This window comes from Mauremys reevesii, linkage group 3, assembly GCF_016161935.1.
Source record: "Mauremys reevesii isolate NIE-2019 linkage group 3, ASM1616193v1, whole genome shotgun sequence".
In the NCBI taxonomy this organism is placed as follows: domain Eukaryota; kingdom Metazoa; phylum Chordata; order Testudines; family Geoemydidae; genus Mauremys; species Mauremys reevesii.
The window spans coordinates 205,593,943-205,619,984 of NC_052625.1; the positions used below are offsets into that span (position 1 = coordinate 205,593,943).

The 26,042-nt window shown below is 45.2% G+C and overlaps 1 protein-coding gene across 16 annotated transcripts in view; it reads left to right on the forward strand.

The window, feature by feature from the left end:
• DTNB (dystrobrevin beta) overlaps positions 1-26,042 on the forward strand; it is a 387,737-nt gene that overhangs the window by 15,333 nt on the left and 346,362 nt on the right. For all 16 annotated transcript variants that reach the window (XR_005595613.1, XR_005595609.1, XR_005595612.1 and 13 more), the window contains one exon: positions 14,211-14,278. Coding sequence is in view for 10 of the 16 variants with exons in the window: in XM_039528646.1 (XP_039384580.1) it covers positions 14,212-14,278 (67 nt within the window). In the remaining 6 variants the exon portion in view is untranslated. The remainder of the gene's footprint in view (positions 1-14,210; positions 14,279-26,042) is intronic.

Consider the following 26,042-nt stretch of genomic DNA (forward strand, 5'->3'; position numbering starts at 1 on the left):
TTACTTTACATTTATCCACATTAAATTTCATTTGCCATTTTGTTGCCCAATCACTTAGTTTTGTGAGATCTTTTTGAAGTTCTTCACAATCTGCTTTGGTCTTAACTATCTTGAGTAGTTTAGTATCATCTGCAAACTTTGCCACCTCACTGTTTACCCCTTTCTCCAGATCATTTATGAATAAATTGAATAGGATTGGTCCTAGGACTGACCCTTGGGGAACACCACTAGTTACCCCTCTCCATTCTGAGAATTTACCATTAATTCCTACCCTTTGTTCCCTGTCCTTTAACCAGTTCTCAATCCATGAAAGGACCTTTCCTTTTATCCCATGACAGCTTAATTTACGTAAGAGCCTTTGGTGAGGGACCTTGTCAAAGGCTTTCTGGAAATCTAAGTACACTATGTCCACCGGATCCCCCTTGTCCACATGTTTGTTGACCCCTTCAAAGAACTCTAATAGATTAGTAAGACACGATTTCCCTTTACAGAAACCATGTTGACTATTGCTCAAGAGTTTGTTTTTCTATGTGTCTGACAATTTTATTCTTTACTATTGTTTCAACTAATTTGCCCGGTACCGACGTTAGACTTACCAGTCTGTAACTGCCGGGATCACCCCTAGAGCCCTTTTTAAATATTGGCGTTACATTAGCTAACTTCCAGTCATTGGGTACCGAAGCCGATTTAAAGGACAGGTTACAAACCTTAGTTAATAGTTCCGCAACTTCACATTTGAGTTCTTTCAGAACTCTTGGGTGAATGCCATCTGGTCCCGGTGACTTGTTAATGTTGAGTTTATCAATTAATTCCAAAACCTCCTCTAGTGACACTTCAATCTGTGACAGTTCCTCAGATTAGTCACCTACAAAATCCAGCTCAGGTTTGGGAATCTCCCTAACATCCTCAGCCGTGAAGACTGAAGCAAAGAATCCATTTAGTTTCTCTGCAATGACTTTATCGTCTTTAATCGCTCCTTTTGTATTTTGATCGTCAAGGGGCCCCACTGGTTGTTTAGCAGGCTTCCTGCTTCTGATGTACTTAAAAAACATTTTGTTATTACTTTTGGAGTTTTTGGCTAGCCGTTCTTCAAACTCCTCTTTGGCTTTTCTTATTACACTCTTGCACTTAAGTTGGCAGTGTTTGTGCTCCTTTCTATTTGCCTCACTAGGATTTGACTTCCACTTTTTAAAGGAAGTCTTTTTATCTCTCACTGCTTCTTTTACATGGTTGTTAAGCCACGGTGGCTCTTTTTTAGTTCTTTTACTGTTTTTCTTAATTTGGGGTATACATTGAAGTTGGGCCTCTATTATGGTGTCTTTAAAAAGGGCCCACGCAACTTGCAGGGATTTCACTTTAGTCACTGTACCTTTTAACTTTTGTCTAACTAACCCCCTCATTTTTGTATAGTTTCCCCCTTTTGAAATTAAAGGCCACAGTGTTGGGCAGTTGAGATGTTCTTCCCACCACAGGGATGTTGAATGCTATTGTATTATGGTCACTATTTCCAAGCGGTCCTGCTATAGTTACCTCTTGGACCAGCTCCTGCGCTCCACTCAGGATTAAATCTAGAGTCGCCTCTCCTTGTGGGTTCCGTACCAGCTGCTCCATGAAGCAGTCATTTAAAGTATCGAGAAATTTTATCTCTGCATTTCGTCCTGAAGTGAAATGTTCCCAGTCAATATGGGGATAATTGAAATCCCCCACTATTATTGGGTTCTTAATTTTGATAGCCTCTCTAATTTCTCTTAGCATTTCATCATCACTATTACTGTCCTGGTCAGGTGGTCGATAATAGATCCCTACTGTTATATTTTTACTAGAGCATGAAATTTCTATCCATAGAGACTCTATGGAACCTGTGGATTCGCTTAAGATTTTTACTTCATTTGAATCTACACTTTCTTTAACATATAGTGCCACTCCTCCCCCTGCACGGCCTGTTCTGTCCTTCCGATATATTTTGTACCCCGGAATGATTGTGTCCCATTGATTTCTCTCAGTCCACCAGGTTTCTGTGATGCCTATTATATCTATATCCTCCTTTATCACAAGGCACTCTAGTTCACCCATCTTATTATTTAGACTTCTGGCATTTGTGTACAAGCAGTTTAAAAACTTGTCCCTGTTTATTAGCCTGCCTTTTTCTGATGTGCCAGATTCTTTTTTATGTGACTGTTTATCATCTGATCCGGCCCTTACATTATACTTCTCATTCCTCTGCTCCTGACTATAACCTGGAGATTCTCTATCATCAGACTCTCCCCTAAGAGAAGTCTGTGTCAGATCCACACGCTCCTCTGCAGCAGTCGGCTTTCCCCCATCTCCTAGTTTAAAAACTGCTCTACAACCTTTTTAATGTTTAGTGCCAGCAGTCTGGTTCCACTTTGGTTTAGGTGGAGCCCATCTCTCCTGTATAGGCTCCTCCCATCCCAGAAGTTTCCCCAGTTCCTAATGAACGTGAACCCCTCCTCTCTACACCATCGTCTCATCCACGCATTGAGACTCTGAAGCTCTGCCTGCCTACCTGGCCCTGCGCATGGAACTGGGAGCATTTCTGAAAATGCCACCATAGAGGTCCTGGATTTCAGTCTCTTCCCTAGCAGACTAAATTTGGCTTCCAGGACATCTCTCCTACCCTTCCCTATGTCATTGGTACCTACATGTACCACGACCACCGGCTCCTCCCCAGCACTACACATAAGTCTATCTAGATGCCTCGAGAGTTCCGCAACCTTCGCACCAGGCAGGCAAGTCACCATACGGTTCTCCCAGTCATCACAGACCCAGCTATCTACATTTCTAATAATCGAATCTCCCATTACTAACACCTGCCTTTTCCTAGAAACTGGAGTTCCCTCCCCCGGAGAGGCAACCTCAGTGCGAGAGGCAACCCCAGCACCATCTGGAAGGAGGGTCCCAACTACGGGAAGGTTTCCCTCTGCTCCCATTGACTGCTCTACTTCCCTGGGCCCTTCTTCCTCCTCAACAGCACAGGAGCTGTCTAAGCGGAGGTGGGACAATTCTACAGTGTCCCGGAAAGCCTCATCAACATACCTCTCTGCCTCTCTCAGCTCCTCCAGTTCCACCACCCTGGCCTCCAAAGCCCATACATGGTCTCTGAGGGCCAGGAGCTCCTTGCACTGACCGCACACATCCGCCATCCGCCCATAGGGCAGGTAATCATACATGCGACAGTCGGTGCAATAAACTGGATAGCCCCCACTCTGCTGCTGGGCTTCTGCCTGCATTGTCTCCTAGTTAGTGAAAGGGTGGTTTACGGAAAGTAGTTTTGGAATGTGGTTCGGTTTATAGGTTTTAGGGGGGGGCCACGGGGAAGGGGTTAGGGCTAGCGAGGGGCTCCCACTCCCTTCCCACTCCCCTTCTAAACTCCCTTGCGAAACTCACTGTTAGCAGCCCCTGTTCGCAAAGCTCCCTGGTCGCTTGTGCGCGGCTTTATATATTTGCTGTCTGCAAATGTATGCTGATGCTCAGAAATCTTGAATTCAATTCCGTATACTGAGAGGAATGAATTCTAGTAGTCATAGATGCTTCTGCCTCTGTGTCCCCATCTCCTCCTTTCCAGCCTGTCCCAGCGTAGTTTTGTGTTCTCTCCTCCACCCAGGGTGCATGTGATTTAAATCGAATTGATTTAAGTCATGATTAAAATCACTAGTCAGGAAGACTCGATTTAATCATGAATTTCTACATAAAAGTACATTCTTGTTGGTTGTTATAACCTTAATACATATTCTTCACAACTCAGAGGTAGATGTAGGTTTCATTTTTAGAAGGTACACACGATACATTTTTCAACTTATTTATTTTGAAAACTTTTCAGATTAGTTTTACAGCTATATCAGAAAATGAATGATTGTTTGATTATTTCATTTACCAAAGGTAACTGAAGCAGATATTTATGAAGTCATTGGGAGGGGAACTATCTCCAATTCAACAGGTTAATCATTAATATTTGGAGGATTTTCTTGTCATGGTGTATTAGGAGGAAAACCTCACCAGACAGACATTTAAATTGTTTTATTTAACTAAAACAACGTTATGTATTCTGGATTTTTTTCTTCAACAGCAAACATATAATATTTTAACAAAACAAGTATATGAATTTTTGAATTTAAACATTCAAGTTTTTTAAAATCAGGTTTGTTTTCATTAAAATTGTTTTTAACTAAAATAGTTAAATGAAATATTAAAAAAAAATCAAATCTACTATGTCAGCCAGGTCAACATGGAAAAACTTAAAATACTGGCTTCTGCAGCTAACGCAGTCGTCTTCACCTTCATTTTCCTGTTTGTTCATAATCTGGAAAAGAAAAACAAGCTTTCCTGCTTTTTCAGGTCCTGAACAATTTCTCAATTTGGAATTAATTAGTCCAAAGGAAGAAAATATTCTTTCTACACGGGCAGAAGAAGCTACTGCTGTTAAAAGTGAGATTATCACTTCAACAGTCTCTGAATCTAAGGGTATGTCTACACTACGAAATTAGGTCGAATTTATAGAAGTCGTTTTTTAGAAATTGTTTTTATACAGTCGATTGTGTGTGTCCCCACATAAAATGCTCTAAGTGCATTAAGTCGGTGGACTGCGTCCACAGTACCGAGGCTAGCATCGACTTCTGGAGCGCTGCACTGTGAGTAGCTGTGGGTAGCTATCCCACAGTTCCCGCAGTCTCCGCTGCCCATTGGAATTCTGGGTTGAGATCTCAATGCCTGATGGGGCAAAAATAGTGTTGTGGGTGGTTCTGGGTACATGTCGTCAGGCCCTCCTCTCCTTTCCTCCCTCCCTCCGTGAAAGCAACGGCAGACAATCGTTTCGTGCCTTTTTTACCTGAGCAGACGCCATACCACGGCAAGCATGGAGCCCACTCAGCTCACCATCACTGTACGTCTCCTGGGTGCTGGCAGATGTGGGACTGCATTGCTACACAGCAGCAGCTCGTTGCCTTTTGGCAGCAGATGGTGCGTTATTATTGGTAGCCATCATCATACTCCTGCGTGCTCTTTTAGCTGACCTCAGTGAGGTCGGTCAGGAGTGCCTGGGCAGACATGGGAGTGACTCAGACAGGTCATTCCCATCTTTGGCCGAGCACCCAGGAGATGACGATGGCTAGCAGTCGTACTGCACCATCTGCAGACAGCCTAAGATGTAAAAGATAGATGGAGGGGATCAAAACAAGAAATTGACCCGATTTGTTTTGTGAAATCAATGGCCTGCTAAACCCAGGGTTTTGAGTTCAATCCTTGAGGGGGCCATTCTGTGTGACAGTTGTTTGTGTTTCTCCTTGATGCAAAGCCACCCATTTGTTGAATTTAATTCCCTGTAAGCCATGTCGTCAGTCGTCCCTCCCTCCATCAGACCAACGGCAGACAATAGTTTCGCGCCTTTTTTCAGCGCAGACGCCATAGCACTGGGATCATGGAGCCCGCTCAGATCACTGTGGCAATTATGTGCACTGTAAACACCACCTGCATTATCCTGGAGTCTATGCAGAACCAGAAGGGGCAAAAGCAAAACTAGGCGAGGAGGCGATGGCAGTGCAGTGATGAGGACATAGACATGGACATAGACTTCTCACAAAGTACGGGCGGGGCAACGTGCCCCAGTAATGTGCACATCATGCTGACGAGCTCTGCATGGTCACCTGTGCTGATCAGCTCACCACCCTGGCCAAACAGGAAATGAAATTCAAAATTTCATGGGCCTTTTCCTGTCTACCTGGCCAGTCAAGTATCAGAGTGGTAGCCGTGTTAGTCTGGATCTGTAAAAGCAGCAAAGAGTCCTGTGGCACCTTATAGACTAACAGACGTATTGGAGCATGAGCTTTCATGGGTGAATACTCACTTCGTCGGATGCATGCATGTATTCACCCACAAAAGCTCATGCTCCAATACGTCTGTTAGTCTATAAGGTGCCACAGGACTCTTTGCTGCTTTTACCTGGCCAGTTTATCTGAGTTGAGAACGTTGTCCAGAGTGGTCACAATGGAGCACTCTGGGATAGCTCCTGGAGGCCAATACCGTCAAATTGCATCCACGCTACCCCAAATTCGACCTGGCAAGGCCGATTTCAGCGCTAATCCCCTTGTCGGAGGTGGAGTAAAGAAATCGATTTAAAGAGCCCATTAAGTCGAAAAAAAGGGCTTTGTCTTGTGGACGGTCCAGGGTTAAATCGAGGTAACGCTGCTAAATTCGACCTAAAATTGTAGTATAGACCAGGCCTGAGTGCTTAAGTGACTTCCAGCAGTTCACTGGTGTGACTTTCTTTAAAACATCATCAGCACACACATTTCTTGAATGGTTCTTATTCCCAAACTGGGTCTCTCTTACTGCCTGCTGCCATTATAGGTTTTCCCTTCTAGTGAGAGAATGGTATAGTAGATCTCAAATCAATGAAGGCTACACTCTGAAAGACCTCAAGACTTCTGGAATGTGCCGCAGTTTCACTTTTGTTTCTACTGCCTGTCCCTACCTTCTCACATTTATCTCCAGACTTCTTCTCCTTGTCCAGATCTATTCCGCCCCCAACAATCTTCTATTCACTGAACTTCTTGAAACTTTGCACTTTTAGATAGAGGTAAGGGATTGACTCGGTTTACACAAATTTGCAGAGGGACAATAGGGTTGAGGTCTGTTATTTCTCACCTCTATATATTATTTATTTAAAAACATTTTTGCTGTTAACAAGCATGTTATCTCTGGCGACACAAATCCACAGTTTGAGAACTGCAAAACTAAGCATCTCTGATGGTATCTTCTAGACTGCGGACTGAGTCCCAGTGGGTAGATAGAAAGATTAACCTAAATAATCTATACAGAAACCCCTGGAACCACATAAGATTGGGTCCCTAATCCATGAACTATTGGAACTCATTTACAAAACTGTTCTTAAACATTACATGAATATGTTGTCTCATACTAGAGAATTAGCATGTATAATCCCTATTCCATGTTAAGATATCTTTGAGCTATAATATATCTTTATCTTTAGATAGGGTTTTTCCTCAAAAAGCATTTTATCAAAAAATTTGATTTAAATAATAAAAAAAATCATTGATTTTTATCCACCCTGCCTCCACTCCATGCCCATTCCTCATCCCAGTTCCAGTCTTCTCTATCTTGGCTTCCAGTCCTCGTTCCTGCCCTGGGCTCCTCATCCAATTTCTCTCAGTATGCTCCTCCTCCCTCCCACTGCCACATCCTGATGTCGTTTCCCTCCAGGATCATTGTCCCAGTCTACTCATTCCACCCTTTCCCAGGCCCAGCTCTTGTCTCCTCTGCATTCCAAATAAGCTGCTTCCTCCTCCATGCTGCCTGAGTGAACTAAAGCCTCTAAACAAAATGGCTTGTAAGACTCTTTTTTTTTTTTAATATGGGTGTGATAAATGAAGGGGGGAGCTCCCTTTTATGAACACCTAGCCAGCCAGTAGCTATAAAATCCCTCTGAGTAGCTGTTCTCTAATTGCTCTACCTGTAAAGGGTTAAAAAGTCTCACTGCTATGCACAGGTAAAAGGAAGTGAGTGGACACTTGGCCAAAAGAGCCAATTGGAAGGCTAGAATTTTTTAAAATGGAAAAACAGCTTCCCTTTTGTCTCTCTGAGGTTGTTCTCCTGCAGAAAAAAGACAGTGCAGTTATGCTGTAAGAAGCTTGGGGCCAGGTATGAAAAATTCTCAGTATTATACCTAGAAACTACTCATTTGAATCCCAGGTATGTAAGTGGATCAGGAAATGTCTAGGAAGACACGATTAGATTGATCTCTTTTTATTTCTTTATGGCTTGTGAACTCTATGCTAACCCAAGTGCTTTTGTTTTGCTTGCAATCTCTAAGCTGGATCTCAAGAAAGCTATTCTTGATGCTTAATCCTTGTAGTTGTTTTTTTTAATCTAGCAAATGCCTAAATTCCAAGATGTATTTTCTTTTTCTTAATTAATAAAATTTACCTTTTTTAAGAACAACTGAATTTTTGTGTCTTAAGAGGTTTGTGCACGTTGTTTAATTAGCTGGCGGCAACAGCTAATTTCCTTTGTTTTTCTTAACTCTTCCCCAGAGGGATGGTGAAAGGGCTTGAGGGTACCCACAGGAAGGAATTCCCAAGTGCGCCTTCCTGGGCTTTCAAAGGGGTTATGCACTTGGGTGGTGGCAGCTTCTACCAATCCAAGGTCAGAGAGAAGCTGTAACCTTGGGAGTTTAATACAAGCCTGAAGTAGCCAGTATTAATTTTTAGAATCCTTGCGGGCCCCCCACCTTCTGCACTCGAAATGCCAGAGTGGGAAATCAGCCTTGACATGGTGGCAGAGCGGTGGGATCATTTTGAACCAGAGGCACAGACCTCAGGATTTTAAAAAGACACATTTTTCCTTTTGGCAGCCTGCAAAGCCAAGGAGGTTTTTGTTTTTTCCTTCTTTCATTTATTTGCTGCCTGAAGGAGAACAGGCACACAAAGGGTTCAGCTTGCAAAGCCAGGGAGTCCAACAAGCCGTTTATTTTTTTTTTTGCCTAGCTTTGTGGCAATGAAATAGCTAGGCTAGAGTAGGGCAGCCCTGTGCATGAGGTTGTGGTCGGGCACCGAAACCCTAAAGCAATCAGGCTTCCCAAAGCGGCACGCCATGGAGAAGGCAGACCCAGATCAAGCCCAGACATCGAGCTCTATGACAGAAATGCAGGGAGGGGATGGGGGACCAGAGATTTCCCTGAAGGGAATGGTCAGCCCACCCCAACCCAAGATCCAGGTGCCAAGATGGAGGGAAGCCCTTAATCCAGACTGAGTTCTAACTGCGGAAGACAGGAATTTCTTCCTACAGATGAAGTGCTTGGAAGTGGAGGCGAAGCACTTGGAGGAGGAGACAGAGCTGAAGCGCCTAGAGCTGGAAAGGGCTAAGCTGGGTCAGCCAGGTAGCCCTAACTGTCGTCCTCCATGTACTGCTTCCCATTCCAAGAAATTCCCCACATACAAGGTAGGTGGTGATACAGAGGCCTTCTTAGAAAATTTTGAAAAGGCCTGCCTTGGGTACAACATTCCTCCAGACCAGTATATGGTGGAGCTTAGGCCACAACTCAGTGGACCCTTAGCAGAGGTGGCAGCTGAAATGCCTAAAGAACACATGAACGAGTACAAACTTTTTAAACAAAAGGCCGGAATTAGGATGGGGCTAACACCCGAGCATGCCCGTCGGCAGTTCAGAGCCCTAAAGTGGAAACCAGATGTGGCATTTTCCTGACACGCCTACCACATTGTAAAAAAATTGGGATGCCTGGATATCAGGAGCAAGTGTTAAATCTCTGGAAGATCTGTCTCTCCTAATACAAATGGAGCAGTTCTTAGAGGGTGTTCCTGAGGAAATAGAAAGGCACATCCTAGATGGGAAGCCCAAAACGGTAATTGAGACGAGGGAGATTGGAGCCAAATGGGTGCAGGTGGCAGAGAAGAAGAAAGCTAGTAGCAGTTGATGGGTATACCAGAAGGGGCAACCTGAGATGACACCCCACCATCAGAGTCAGTCCAAGGCCCCATCTCACAAGGAGGAGCCCTCCACACAGCCAGGGAAACTCCAGATGCCCGCTCATCCCACCACCCTACTCTCCATCCACCCACCTCACCCCAGCCCACAGTCAGCTGGGCGATGCTTTAAATGTAATGAGCTCAGGCATGTGAAGGCCAACTGCCCCAGGAGCAGGGCCTGCTCCAGACCCCAGCGCGCCAAGCGCCTGCTTGGGGCGGCATGCCGCGGGGGGCGCTCTCCCTGTTGCCAGGAGGGCGGCAGGCGGCTCCGGTGGACCTCCCGCAGGCGTGGGAGGTCCACCGGAGCCGCGGGACCGGTGACCGGCAGAGCGCCCCCCGCAGCGTGCCGCTGTGCTTGGGGTGGCGAAATTGCTAGAGCTGCCCGTGCCCAAGAGCACCAACTGACTCATCACCCCGGGATCCCACTGAGAGCCTTCAGGCCCAGAAGTCTCACAAATACCCCCAGAGTGAAGGGAAACTCTGTGTGTGGGCAGGAGAAAGATTACAGGGTGGAGAGACACTGGAGCACAGGTGTCAGCTATCCACCAATCCCTGATGGACCCCAAATTCATCAACCTAGAGGCCCAAGTGACAGTGCAACCCTTTAAGGCCAACTCCTTTAACTTGCCTATAGCCAAGTTGCCTGTCCAGTACAAGGGCTGGTCAGTAATATGGACTTGTGCAGTCTATGACAATTATCCCATTCCCATGCTGCTGGGAGAAGACTTAGCCAACCATGTGAGGCTAACAAAAAGGGAGGGGATAGTCACCCGCAGCCAGGCTAAACAGGCCCTCACACATAACTCCATTCCTGAGCCTCCTACAAGGACCCCATCTGGGTCCCCTGATACCACAGGCCCAGGGACTGAGCCAGAGGTGGGGGAACCAGACCAGAGTCTATGGCAGCGGTTGTAGATCCAGTTCCTGGGACCCAGCCAGAACCAGCCCAAGGATCGGAACTGGCGGAGCAGTGTTTGCAACCCCACCAGAGTTAGGGGAGCCAGCGCCAAAGGGCGCCACAGAGCCTACACCAGCAGTTCAACTGGTGCAAGAGGCTCAACTGGAGCCTGAAATACAACTGGATAGCCCCCACTCTCGTGCTGGACTTCTGCCTGCATTTCTTTTTACTGCTGCAGCTCATTCCTTTGTTGATGTTTTGTTTTTATCAGAGGGTGTTTTTGGCTTTAAATTTAAAGAATGTTAAGTGTATCTCCCCTCTCTTGCAAAGTTCCCTTGCAAAATTCCCCTGTTAGCTGCTCCTGTTCACTAGCGCCTCTGGTTGCATCAATCTGATGAAATTCAGTAAAGCCAAGTACAAAGTACTACACTCAAGGTGGAAAAATCAAACGCACAGCCACAAAATGGGGAATAACTGGCTAGGCAATACTCCTGAAAAAGATCTGGGGATTATAGTGGATCACTAATTGAGTGAGGGTCAATAATGTGTTGCAGTTGCACAAAAAGGATAATATTCTGGCATGTATTAACAGAAGTGTTGTATATAAGACAGGAGAGGTAATTTTCCTGCTCTCCCCCACACAGATGAGGTCTCTGTTGGAGTGTTGTGTCCAATTCACTTTTAAGAAAAATGTGGAGAGAGTCCAGAGAAGAGCAACAACAATTATACAGTATGCTGCTGCTGTTTCTGAAAGACTATTGAACTTGTCATCAGAAAACTGGACAATTTACATGCACAACTTGATGGTTCTGAGTTAAAAGATTTCTTAAATATGTATATAAATGTAGAAATTAAAGAAATATGGGCAATGTACTTTGTGTGTGTATGGTTTGTATTGTCAATGGGTAATTAAATTGGTTCGGGATCCTTCAAGATGCAGTGTCATATAATGCAAGATCCTTTCCAGAAAATAAATATTAACAGGTAGTGGAAGAAGCTGCCAAGGGAAGCTGTAGAAAGTCTATCACTGAATGAGTTTAGTGCCAAGACTATATACTTATTCATTTTTTATTATGCATTAGAGGCGTAATGAAATCAGTCCTGCCATGTTGCATGACAGTGAACTAGATCTCTAACTTAAGAAGTTCCTTTCAATCAAAATGATTCTAATATCATGGAGTAATTTAATCTGCTATTTTCACTTAATAACAATAAAGCCCTGAAGCATCTTCAATACATTTATATTTAAGTAGTTGATGAATATTGTGTTAACATTTGCCTGTATGAAATCTTTGGTTTTTTATCAACATCAAGCTGAGTCACTTACACTTGCTCTTCTTTAGGGTTGATTCAAATCTGGTATCAGTCACTAAGGAGAATATAATAATGTTATCATGGTCAGTAAGAGATGTTAAATGGAATTCATAGATTTTTAAATCCAGAAGGGACCATTGTGATCATCTAGTCAGACCAACTGTATAGAACAGGCCATAGAACTTCCCAAAAATAATTCCTAAAGCATATCTTTTAGAAAACATCCAATCTTGATTTCACCAAGTTGGAAAAGTGTTTTTTTATTTAAATATCGATGTAAATTGGTGCTTTCTTGCATGCTTTGGAATTTTGGGAAATCTGAATTAGCAGAAGCAAAATCTCAATATAGATACTTTCAATAATATTACTTGATACAATGTTTCTTTAGGAGTTTTCCAATTTAGATCACTTTTGCCATTCTGAATAGGCTAATAATTTTAATATGGCACCCAAAAGCGTGAAAGGCACTTCAAAAACATAAGATAATTCTCTGTTCCAAAGAGTACTAGATTAAAAATATGTATTTTCTAGGGCTGTCAATTAATCACGGTTAACTCAAAAACATTAATCACGATTAATTGCAGTTTTAATTGCACTTTTAAACAATAGAATACCAATTAAAATTTATTAAATATTTTGAGTTTTTCTACATTTTTATATACTATTCTGTGTTGTAACTGAAATCAAAGTATATATTATTTTTTATTATAAATATTTGCACTGTAAAAATGATAAATAGTATTTTTCAATTCACCTCATACGAGTACCGTAGTACAGTCTTCGTTGTGAAAGTGAAACTTACAAATGTAGTGGTGTTTTTGTTGTATAACTGCACTCAAAAACAAAACAATGTAAAACTTCAGCGCCTATAAGTCCACTCAGTCCTACTTCTTGTTCAGCCAATTGCTAAGACAAACAAGTTTGTTTACATTTACAGGAGAATGCTTCCCTTTTCTTATTTACAGTGTCACCAGAAAGTGAGAACAGGCAAGGTATATACATACCAGATATGCTAAACATTCGTATGCCCCTTCATGCTTTGGCCACCATTCCACAGGACATACTTCCATGCTGATGACTATCGTTTAAAAAAAATGTGTTAATTACATTTGTGACTGAACTCCTTGAGGGAGAATTGTATGTCCCCTGCTCTATTTTACCTGCATTCTGCCATATATTTCATGTTATAGCAGTCTCAGATGATGACCCAGCACAGGTTGTTCATTTTAAGAACACTTTCACTGCAGATTTGAAAAATCGCAGATTGGTACCAATGTGAGCTTTCTAAAGATAGCTACAGCACTTGACCCAAGGTTTAAGAATCTGAAATCCCTTCCAAAATCTGAGAGAGATGAGGTGTGGAGCATGCTTTCAAAAGTCTTAAAAGAGCAATACTCCAATATGGAATCTACAGAACCCGAACCACCAAAAAAGAAAATCAACCTTCTGCTCGTGGCAGCTGACTCAGAAAATGAAAATGAACATGCGTCAGTCTGCACTGCTTTGGATTGTTATCAAGCAGAACCTGTCATGAGCATGGACTCGTGTCCCCTGGAATCATGGTTGAAGTATGAAGGGACATATGAATTTTTAGTGCATTTGGCACATAAATATCTTGCGACGCCGGCTTCAACAGTGCCATGAGAACTCCTGTCCTCACTTTCAGGTGGCATTCTAAACAGGAAGCAGGCAGCATTATCTCCTGCAAATGTAAACAAACTTGTTTGTCTGAGCGATTGGCTGAACAAGAAGTAGAACTGAGTAGACTTGTAGGCTCTGAAGTTTTACAGTGTTTGGTTTTGAGTGCAATTATATAACAAAAAAAACCCCTACATTTGTAAGTTGCACTTTCATGATAAAGAGATTGCACTACAGTACTTGTATTAGGTGAATTGAAAAATACGATTTCTTTTGTTTATCATTTTTACAGTGCAAATACTTGTAATAAAAGTAAATACACCTCAACCCGGATATAACGCGACCCGATATAACACTAATTTGGATATAATGCGGTAAAGCAGCGCTCGGGGGGGGGGGGGAGGGCTGCGCGCTCCGGCGGATCAAAGCAAGTTCAGTATAATACAGTTTCACCTATAATGCGGTAAGATTTTTTGGCTCCCGAGGACAGCATTATATTGGAGTAGAGGTGTATAAAGTGAGCACTGTACACTTTGTATTTTGTGTTGTAATTGAAATCAATACATTTGAAAATGTAGAAAACATCCAAAATATTTAAATGATATTCTATTGTTAACAGTGCGATTAATCACGATTAATTTTTGTAATTGCTTGACAGTAGTATTTTCTTTTTTGCTGATTTTGCCTGTTACTTTGTATTCACCTGTTGTTTGACTAGATTTGACAAGAACAGATCAAAATCAAAATCTTTCACTTGATGAAGAAAATAAACTTTGCAGTATGTTGGTTTTGTACTAGGAGAATTGGTAGCATTAACACTGTTTTAACTTTTTTGTCTGTAGAATGATTGAGGAGAGTGGGAAGAGGAGAAGGACAATGGCAGAGAAGAGACAGCTATTCATGGAAATGAGTAAGTCACAGTGTTGCAGATAAATCGTCTGTATTTGTAACAGGGTGGCTTGTTGCTGGAGTGTGTGGGGCTGGCCAACCCTGATTACTGAAGAGGCATGCCTATGTTGGATAAGGTAATTCCCTATTAAGGGCAGAAGATGGCTGCAGTGAAGAGGGAAGATTAGGCAACTGCAGGAAGTAAGAGAGGCTTCTGCAGGGAAGACCCTAATATGCAGGGGTTTTGGAAGTTGCCAGGGTGGGGCTGCCAGAAGGATGTCAAACTGGGACAGAGGAGGAGTGCCATGTGGACCATGAGGATTGCTTGAACCACTTGTGTTATTAAACCAGCCCTGTGTGGGGATCCTGTTAGCCACATGAAATGCTGCATGGAGTTCTTAAGGGGCCTGCAAGAGTGGGGTTAACTGAGGTGGGGTACCTACAAAATATGTGGCCACAAGGATGTACTCAGTAAATAGTAACTTTGCTACAGAGTTTTAAAAGAAACTACAACAATATAACCATACCTTTTTTCACTCCAAAGAAAGAGTGGATTTATGGAACACTATACATTTATAATTTCAGTACTTGCAACCTTAGTGTTAGCAGTTTCTAAGGGAAACACTCAAGTCAGGAAACTCAGTCAGAGTTAAAGTTCTTATGTATCCCTAGTTCTTCCTCCTTTTTCCAGTTTTTATGGTATTCTTTAATTTACATGATCACATACTATTTTCTTTGAGTACTTGCTCATGTCCATTTCATGTTAGGTGTGTGCTCGCCACATGCACTGGTGCTGGAAGTTTTTCCCTCAACAGTATCCATAAGGGACTGGCTCTGGCACCCCCTGGAGCAGTGCATATGTGCCGCGGTATAAGGGGTGCCGCCGGCTTCTCCCACCCTCAGTTCCTTCTTGCCACCCAGTGACGGTGCTGGAACATCTGCTGCTTTGGCTAGTGTTGTCTCATTCTCTGTTCTATGAACTCTGTAGGACTTGTAGTATAGTAGTAGGTAGTTGTTATTACAGTTAGTTACCCTTAGTAGTAGTTCTTGAAGTTCTTGTAGTCCCAAATGGGACTCAGCCGGGGGACTGGGCATGCCCCAGTCCCCAGGCTTTAAGCCCTGCAATCGCTGCAAACGGCCTAAGCCTGTCAGTGATTGACATACCAGCTGCCTAAGGTGCTTAGGCGAGTAGCACATAAATGACAAGTGTTGTATCTGCAAGTCCTTCAAACCTAGGACGAAGGAGGAGTGCGATATCCGTCTTAAAGTACTCCTAATGGAGTCACCACTCACTCTGGTACTGGAACAGCAGTCCAACTCTGCTCCAAGCACCGTGGCCTCCATGCGCAGTGCTCCGCGGGCACCATCCACAAGCTGGCACTGGTCTCCCTCCACAGCTCTGGTCAAGAAGCCAAAAAAGACTGAGGGGAAGATCTCCTACTTCCTGCAAGGGAAAGGAGAAGGCTGGGGGTGAGCCAAGACCCGGGCTTGGCAGCTCAACGCCTCCTTCAGGAAGTCGGGTCCCAGCTCAAGTCGAGCAGTGCAGCCTATCCCATACTTCGCATGTGACTCCAGATAGAGGTGTAGGCCTTGGCCGACTTCAGGTGCCGTTGATGCCCGAAGCCTTTCAAACAGCTCAGGAGATCCTAACACTCCTAGTGCCACCCACACTGGTTCCAGTGGTACCCCGGTCTCAGGGAAAACCTGTGCTGGGACCTATGCATGTGTCCCTGACTTAGCGGCATCGTTCCTCATTGAGAGGGGCGTCCTGCCATTGCTCGACCACCTGAAGCCGTCATGCCTCAGGACTAGAGAGGCAGGCTCAGCGGAGTCCTCTTCGGTCCCTGCACTGGGGGTACCAATTGAGGGACTCCAGGTATTCCTTGCTGGTAGATTGGCACAGACCCTCTGAGGCACATGTCACCTGGTAAGAACTCCAGGACCAGTCTCCAATGGCTCGGGCCCAATCGGAGATCAGAGACCGCTGATCGCCGGGCTGTCATTGCCCGTCTCCAAGAAGGAGATCCCTCTACTCAGGAAGATCCAACAACCAGCCCGTAGTAGCTCCCGGTCCCGTTTTACGTCCCAGTACTGGTTGAGTAGCGTGAGGTGTGGATCGCTGGGTGTCCACCGCAGATCTGCCAAACACCATCAGTCCCTGAGACTCCGACCAAGACGTCCATCTTGCTCAGATAGGTCGGCTTCTTGACATAGCAACCGGCACCGGTCAGACAAGAGCTACTGCTCCGCCCAATCCTGGTCGCCTGGTACTTATAGCTCCAGCATGGAGTGAGATTCCCTGACTGTGGGACAAATCCCAGTACCTGTGGTGCTGCCTACATCATCAGCACCGAATCCTGTCCTGTGGCCCCAAGCGCAGTGGCTGGCGCCATGGTACCCATGGAACCCTTGGGGTTCACCCAACCTTCCCAGGCTGCCCGATCGGTGTCAGGAGCCTCGGAGGCCAGCGGCCTCGGTATCATGTTCCCCTCCAGTGCTCGAGGGTTCCAGGGTTAAGACCCCACAGGTGCAGGAGGACCCAGGGGAGCAAGCTGCTGGACCACCAATGGACGTGGAGGTTCCTGCAGCATTGGCATCATCCTCAGCCTTGTTTGGTGATGACATCACAGGGCACCCTCACCCAGACATGCCTTTCTCTAAAACATTGAGGAAGAGGATGCAGATGTCTCCGCAGAGACCACTGCGGAAACATAGATGGGCTCCTGCCAGGTCACTACCCCCGATGCCAACCCATGCTCTGGGTGAGCACCTATGATGCTCTGAGCAGCACCGAATCCCGAGCGAAGGAGACTGAGTCAAGGCACAGATGGCAGCATGCCTCCTCCATGGCACTGAATTTGCCCATAAGGGACCCAGTGCCGAGCATCTTCTCAGGAGCCATGCCTCCGCCCCCGGCACTGACATTGCAGTTGGCACTGGCTGCGCTGACTAAATCAACACTACATCTGACGGCACTGACATCGGCACCAATGAGAGCGCCACCATCGGTGTCGATGGCACTGACATCAGAATTGCTGCAGAATTTACTGCAACAAAGAGACTTGGTTGTGTCGTTGATACCGAGGGCTCTCCTGTAAGTTATGGAGGAAATTCCCATACTTTTCATGGCATGGTACACTCGTCCAGTGATGATGATGATGATGTTGTGCAGGAACCATGCACTTTCTCGCCGCACCACTCATCACTGAAAGACCGACCAACCTGGAGCCAGATGGGTCCTAAATACCTCATAACCAGCTGGCCCAACCGTGGTACAGACCACTGTGGATGTATCCACCGATGGCCTTCCCAATGCAGTGGGCACATGGGGAACCCTGGGCAACTTACCAGGGCCTCAGTCCAGGCCACTCACAGCTCACAGAGGCAAACTGAGGTCTAAATCTTACATCTCCCACCCCGCAACCAGTGGAGGCTCAGGAAGTAGGGGACGACACAGAAACAGCAACTCGTAACCAAAACAGATCTCCAAGTGTCTTTGGACGTCATGGACATGGCAGCCAGAACCACAGCCATAGTCATGCACTGGGCATCCTGTGTTACAATCCTCTGGCATACCTAAAGAACTCCAAACTAAGGTTGAGGACCTACCTTTCAACTGAGAGAAGCTCTTTTCAGACAAGACAGATGAGGTGGTCCACTCAATGAAGGACTCTCGAGCCACCCTTTGCACTTTTGAGATCTACGCTCTACCTGCGAAGAGAAGACGGTACCAGCCTTATCAGAAGAATAGGGATTCCTCTTCCAACCAAGAGAACAAAAGGGGCAATATGAGAACCAAAGACATCACCAACTATCACAGTGATGGAGAGCACCTCAAGTTCAACTGTCGACTTCTCTAAAGGCTCCGCCCAAGCCACAATTTTGAAGTTTTGGTCGAGGGTCTAGATGACTTCCCTCACCAAGCAGTGCTTTCACTTGATCTGTCTCCATGGTTTGGACATTGCCTTCGCCCATTCTACCACATCTGGGCATCAATAACAACGGACCAATGGGTGTTATAGATCATACAATCGGGATATACCATCCCCTTTACCGCCCGACCACCTACCCTACCCACTCACCCCCGTCCCTCTTCAAGGGCCTGTCTCACAAGCTCCTGCTACGACAAGAAGTCAATCATCTTCTACAGCTAGGTGCCGCGGAATGAGTACCTTTGCAATACATGGGGAAGGGGTTCTACTCCCACTGCTTCTCGACTCAGAAGAAGAATGGAGGATGGAGGCCTATCTTGAATCTCAGGAAACTGAACAAGTTCATATGCATTCAAAAGTTCTAAATGGTGACACTGGGCCTGATAATTCTAGCACTGCAAAAGGGGGACTGGTTTTCAGTCTTCAACTTCCAAGATGACCTCCAATATTTTCATATTACTATACACCCTGTTCACAGGAAATTCCTGCATTTCACATTAGGATACAAACACTTGCAGTAAAGAATACTACCTTTTGGCCTATCTACCGCACCCAGAGTTTTCTCCCAAAACCCTAGCGGTAGTAGTGGCACATCCACACAAACAGGGAATAATGATTTTTTCCTACCTGGATTGTTGCCTTCTTAAAGTCCCAACTCAATAGGAAGCAATGGACTCAGTCCAGACAATGATCACACTATTCAGGGATCTAGGACTACAGATAAACGAATGAAAATCCACTCTAGTCCCTGTCCAACAACTGGACTTCCTCAGGGTACATCTCAATGTCATAGAAGCCAAGGAATCCCTGCCCCTGAACAGATTCACAACTCTGACAAACCTTATCTCAGAGGTAAGAGTCAGTCCCCAAATACTGGCTCATACTGTCCTGCAACTGCTAGGACACATGGCAGTCACATTATTTGTGGTATGACATGCAAGACTACATATTCACTGCCTACAGGGCTGGCTGAGCTCGGTATACATATCCAGCAAGCACAGCCTTCACAAAAGACTTAAAGTACCACCCCATATCTTGGACTCTCTACACTGGTGGACAAGACCAGAAAATGTATGCATGGGTATCCTGTTCCAACAGGAACCCCCATCAATAGTAATCACGACGAATGCCTTGCTGATAGGGTGGGGCGCCCATATGCACCTGTGCACGGTTCAAGGCAAATGGTCTCCTGCAGAGATTGTTACTCATCAATCTCCTAGAACTACGCGCGGTCCATAATGCCTGCAGACACTTCCTACTGCACATAAAAAATGAATCCATTTGCATCATGGCTGCAACATTGCCTGCATGTTTTACATCAATCGACAAGGGAGTGCTCGATCTCACTCACTATGCACCAAAGCCATGAAACTGTGGAACTGGTGCATGCACCACAACATAAACATTTCAGCCTCCTGCCTTCTGGGCTGTCAGAATGTGATGGAGGACATGCTAAGCAGGTACTTCTTTCATGGTCTCAAAAGGGAAATGAATGGGAGAGTTTTGCTCTTCATTTTTCGCTGGTGGGGCACTCCCCTCATCGACTTGTTCTCATCGCGCTTGATACACAAGATACAAATAGACCAAAGGCCAGAGTTATCCCAACATGGTCCAGACAAGCATGGTACCCTTACCTGATGCACATGGCAATATGCGACTCTTGAGCTTTCCCTCGTCGTCTGGACCTGCTGTCTCAGAACAACGGTCACGCTCTTCACCCGAATCTGGAGAAACTCCACCTACAAGTTGGGAGGGGAGGGGTAGCTCAGTTGTTTGAGCATTGGCCTGATAAACCCAAGGTTGTGAGTTCAATCCTTGAGGGATCGGGGGAGAGAGGGAAGGACAGTACCTGGTCCTGCTGTGAAGGCAGGGGACTGGACTTGATGACCTTTCCAGTTCTATGAGATAGGTATATCTCCATATTAAAAAGTGTGGCTCCTACATGGTTCCATCATGGCGAACTAACCTGTTTGGAACAAGTTAAACATGTTACTAAATAGCAGGAAAGTGACCACACGTAATACTTACCTTCAAAAATGGAAGGGATTCTCCTCCTGGTGTCAAGAAAAACATTTGATGGCCTCCACAGCACCACCACCATTAGTGTTAGAATACCTGCTGGAGCTGAAAGGCTCGGGTTTAGCAACGAACTCAGTCAAAGTCCATCTCGCAGCCATTACTGCATTCCATCATGACATTTACAGGGACTCGATCTTTGCACACCCAATTACTGAACGCTTCCTCACGGGTCTCCAGAACATTTACGTAGAAGTTTGCCAACCTACCTCATTCTGTGATCTCAATCTGGTGTTGAAATGCCACACTGGACCCCTATTTGAACCCTTAGTCATCTGTTCTCTGCTGCATTTATCCATGAAAGTGGTATTTCTGGTCACTTTTACTTCTGCCAGACGGGTGAGTGAGATTGGGGCGCTCATGGCTGATCCTCCCTACACAATATTCTTCAAAGACAACGTCACGCTACGTCCACACCCAGAATTTCTACCAAAAGTAACATCATCCTTTCATATGAACCAACCAATCCATTTTCCATTAGCATTTTACCCGGAAAGGGCCAAGCCTTTCCAGAAATGTCCTAGACTTTTCATTTCTACTACCAAGCGTTTGAAAGGTTGTGTAATATCTACTCAGAGATTGTCTAAATGGATGTCCACATTCATTCAGCAGAGCTATCGTATTCGGAACATGGATCCTTCTATGCACATCAGAACGCATTCCACGTGATCTTGTTTTTCTACCTTGATAGCATTCCTTAACAATGTTCTGATATTAGAGATTTGTAGGGTGGCCACTTGGGCCTCTGTCCACACATTCACTGAGCACTATGCAATCACTCAAGACTTCAGGGCTGATGCCATAGTTGGCCTAACTGTACTTAAATGAATCCGACTCAAATGAATCCGACGTCCCTCCTGCCTTCTGAGGGGCACTGTTCTACATTCACCTGAAGTAGAGCACCTCTTCTGAAACTGTATTCCACTCCACAGAGTTCACTCCTTCCAAGTGGCAGGCCTATGCCTCTACTCCTCTTTGGGGTGGGATCTCACAATCCAACCACTATCTGGGTCTGTGAGTTACACCTCCCCGATTCCAACTATTACCTCCTAGCAGATCCAACTGAGCTTGGACCCTGCCAAAGTTCTCTTTTGGGAGCCTGTGGACAGTAACAATACGCAGTGACACAGAAGCAGTTTCTTCAAAATGAAGAGCTGGCCCGTTTAAGGGGAATCTGGACCCATAAGACATAAGTTAAGTCCAAAGCAGACTGTGAAGAGCTACAAAGGGATCTCACAAAACTGGGTGACTGGGTCTGAAAATGGCAGATTAAATTCATTGTTGATAAATGCAAAGTAATGCACATTGGAAAACATAATCCCAACTATACATATAAAATGATGAGGTCTAAATTAGCTGTTACCACTCAAGAAAGAGATCTTGGAGTCATTGTGGATAGTTCTCTGAAAACATCCATTCAATGTGTAGCGGCAGTCAAAAAGCGAACAGAATGTTGGGAATAATTAAGAATGGGATCGATAATAAGACAAAATATCATATTGCCGCTTTATAAATCCATGGTACGCCCACATCTTGAATACTGCGTGCAGATGTGGTCGCCCCATCACAAAAAAGATATGTTGGAATTGGAAAAGGTTCATAAAAGGGCAAGAAAAATGAGTAGGGGTATGGAACGGCTTCCATATGAGGAGAGATTAACAAGACTGGGACTTTTCAGCTTGGAAAAGAGATGCTAAGGGGAGATAGGATAGAGGTCTATAAAATCATGACTGGTGTGGAGAGAGTGAATAGGGAAGTGTTGTTTACTCCTTCTCATAACATAAAACCTATGGGTCACCACATGAAAATAATGGGCAGCAGGTTTAAAACAAACAAAAGGAAGTATTTCTTCGCACAACACACAGACAAACCATGGGACTTCTTGCCAGTGGATGTTCTGAAGGCCAAGACTATAACAGGGTTCAAAAAAGAACTAGATAAATTCATGGAGGATAGGTCCATTGATGGCTGATTAGCCAGGATGGGCATGGGTAGAGTCCCTAGCCTCTGTTTGCCAGAAGCTAGGAAAGGGCGATGGATCACTTGATGATTACCTGTTCTGTTCATTCCCTTTGGGGCACCTGGCATTGGCCACTGTCAGAAGACAGGGTACTGGGCTAGATGTACTTTTGGCCTGACCTAGTATGGCCATTCTAGTGTGCTTATGTTCCATACTTGTGGTGAGCTAATTCAAGGACAATGAGCCCATCTAGGCTGTTAATTGAATGATGAGCTCCTGGTCAGATAAGACTATAATGCTTCAGTTGCAGGGAGGTGCTTCTGGAGAGGGACACTCCCTTAAAAGAGAGGAGCTCCCAGCAGCTGCAGGATAACTGCTACCTGTTAGCTTCTCCAAGCCTACAGGCCGAGACTGAAATCCCCTCACCCTAAGAAGGAGGGCTGGGAAGACACCTGAACTTAAAGGGGATATGTTTTTAGCAGAAAGTGTTTGAACTAAATAATTTGGACCCCAGGGGAAGGGGATATTGCTTAAAGACTCTGGGTTTGTGTAATGTGTACCCCAAATTAAAAAACACAATAAGAGAACAAAAAATGCCACTATGGTTAAACAACAAAGTAAAAGAAGCAGTTAAAAGTGGAAGTTAAATCCTAATGAGGAAAATAAAAAGGAGCATAAACTCTGGCAAATGAAGTGTAAAAATATAATTAGGAATGCCAAAAAAGAATTTGAAGAACAGCTAGCTAAAGACTCCAAAAGTATTAGCAATTTTTTTTAAGGAACTTCAGAAGCAGGAAGCCTGCTAAACCACCAGTGGGGCCACTGGACAATCAAAATGCTAAAGGAGCACTAAACTGGGATACGGCCATTGTGGAGAAACTAAATGAATTCTTTGCATCTTCATGGCTGAGGATGTGAGGGAAATTCCCAAACCTGAGCCATTCTTTTTAGGTGACAGATCTGAGGAACTGTCCCAGATTGTGGTGTCATTAGAGGAGGTTTTTGGAACAAATTGATAAATTAAACAGTAATAAGTCACTGGGACCAGATGGTATCACCCAAGAATGCTGAAGGAACTCAAATTTGAAATAGCAGAACTACTAACTGTGGTATGTAATCTATCATTTAAATCAGCTTCTGTACCAAATGACTGGAGGATAGCTAATGTGACGCCAATTTTTAAAAAAGGCTCCAGAGGTGATCCTGGCAATTACAGGCTAGTAAGCCTGACTTCAGTACCAGGAGAATTGGTTGAAGCTATAGTAAAGAACAGAATTATCAGACAGCTAGATGAACATGATTTGTTGGGAAAGAGTCAATATGGTCTTTATAAAGGGAAATCATGCCTCACCAATCTACTAGAATTCTTTGAGAGGGTCAACAAACATATGGACAAGAGAAATCCAGTGGATACAAGTATCAGAGAGGTAGCCGTGTTAGTCTGGATCTGTAAAAAGCGACAGAGTCCTGTGGCACCTTATAGACTAATAGACGTATTGAAGTATAAGCTTTTGTGGATGAATACATGTGTCTGACGAAGTGGCTATTCACCCATGAAAGCTTATGCTCCAGTGGATATAGTGTACTTAGATTTTCAGAAAGCCTTTGACAAGGTCCCTCACCAAAGATTCTTAAGTGAAATAAGCTGTCATTGAATAAGAGGGAAGGTCCTCTCATGGATTGTTAACTGGTTAAAAGATAAGAAACAAAGGGTAGGAATAAATGGTCAGTTTTCAGAATGGAGAGAGGTAAATAGTGGTGTCCCCCAGGAGTCTGTTCTGGGACCAGTCCTATTGAACAGATTCATAAATGATCTGGAAAAAGGGATAAACAGTGAGGTGGCAAAATTTGCAGATGGTACAAAACTACTCAAGATAGTTAAGAGCTACAAAAGGATCTCACAAAACTGTGCGACTGGGCAAGAAAATGGCAGATGAAATTCAATGTTGATAAATGCAAAGTAATGCACATTGGAAAACACAATCCCTACTGTACATATAAAATGATGAGGTCTAAATTAGCTGTTTCGGGGGGGAACGGTGAAAGCAGACCCCTGCTCATGTCCCCGCTCCAGGTCCTCTGCCCCGGGCAGTGGAGGGATCTACACTCCCCACAGCTGCCCATGCAGCTATCCCTGATCCTACTCTGGCCAGAGGGTGGGGACTCGATAATAAGACAGAAAATATTGTATTGCCTTTACATAAATCCATGGTATGCCCACATCTTGAATACTGCATGCATATGTGGTTGCCCCATCTCAAAAAATATATATTTGAATTGGAAAAGGTTCATAAAAGAGCAACAAAAATGATTAGGGGTATGGAATGGCTGCCATATGAGGAGAGATTAATAAGACTGGGACTTTTCAGCTTGGAAAAGAGACAACTAAGGGGGGATATGATTAAGGTCTATAAAATCATGACTGGTGTGGAGAAAGTAAATAAGGAAGTGTTATTTAGTCCTTCTGATAACACAAGAATTAGGGGTCACCAAATGAAATTAATACGCAGCAGGTTTAAAACAAGCAAAAGGCAGTATTTCTTCACACAACACACAGACAACCTCTGGAACTCTTTGCCAGAGTATGTTGTGAAGGCCATGACTATAACAGGTTTCAAAAAAGAACTTAGATAAGTTCCTGGAGGATCGGTCCATCAGTGGCTATTAGCCAGGATGGGCAGGGATGGTGTCCCTATCCTCTGTTTGCCAGAAGCTGGGAATAGGCGACGGGGGATTGATCACTTGATGATTACCTGTCCTATTCATTCCCTCTGAAGCACTTGCCATTGGCCATTGTTGGAAGACAGGATATTGGGCTAGATGGACCATTGGTCTGACCTAGTATGGCCGTTCTTATATTCTTATTCTTGAACCCTGAGGGCTGTGTACCTGTAGAGCCATGCAAGGTCACAAGGGAGTGTTGTCTGGGGCGGCCACCATTTACAGCACTACCTGCAGCACTACACTAGGTCAGCAGGGGGCACTACAGGGAAAACATTCCCAGTGACAGATACCTGGAGCTTAGAGAAGTAGATTTAGAAATAACAAAAACTACCCTTGGCATTCCCCTCGTGGGGCGAGGGGGCGGCGAAAGTAGCCCCCTGCTCATGTCCCCCCTCCAGGTCCTCTGCCCCGGGCAGTGGAGGGATCTACGCTCCCCACAGCTGCCCATGCAGCTCTCCCTAATCCTACTCTGGCCAGAGGGTGGGGACTCGGAGCTGCAGCTCAGCCATGATAAGAGCCACGTGGGCAGCTGTGGGGACATGTGGTGGACTCTCCACCTGCCCCTAGTGCTGGGGGCCCACCAAGAGCAGCCCCCAACTCGTGTTGAGGGTCCACGGCTCCCTATAGCTGCCTGTATGTCTCTTACTACAACCCTGGACTGCAGCTCCAGGGTCGTTCCCCACCCCTCCCCAGCCGGAGCCATGTTGGGGAGAGCTGCACAGGCAGCTGTGGGGAGCCAATGTGGGGTCGTCGACCCTCCACCTCCACCTGACCTGGGCCGGGCAGGGAGCCCAGGGGGCAGGGACATGGGCTGGGGGTTGTTCTCGGGCCCTCCACGGGCAGGTGGACGCTGGCCTGGCTGGGGGGCGGGGCTTTGGGGAAGAGAGGAGGGGGAAGGGGGTGGTGTCTGCCATGGCAAAAAGTGGGAGGGCTATGGCCCCCCCCCGACCTCCCTGGTTCTGGCGCCTGTGCTTCTGGGCACCAAGTTACAGCTATTTTGCTGCAGACCCTGGCTCTCAAGTCAGTTTGTCTGTTTCCAGGATCACTGCATGCTGACTCTCTTCCCTCTGTGAGCTTCCAACTGAGCTGACCAC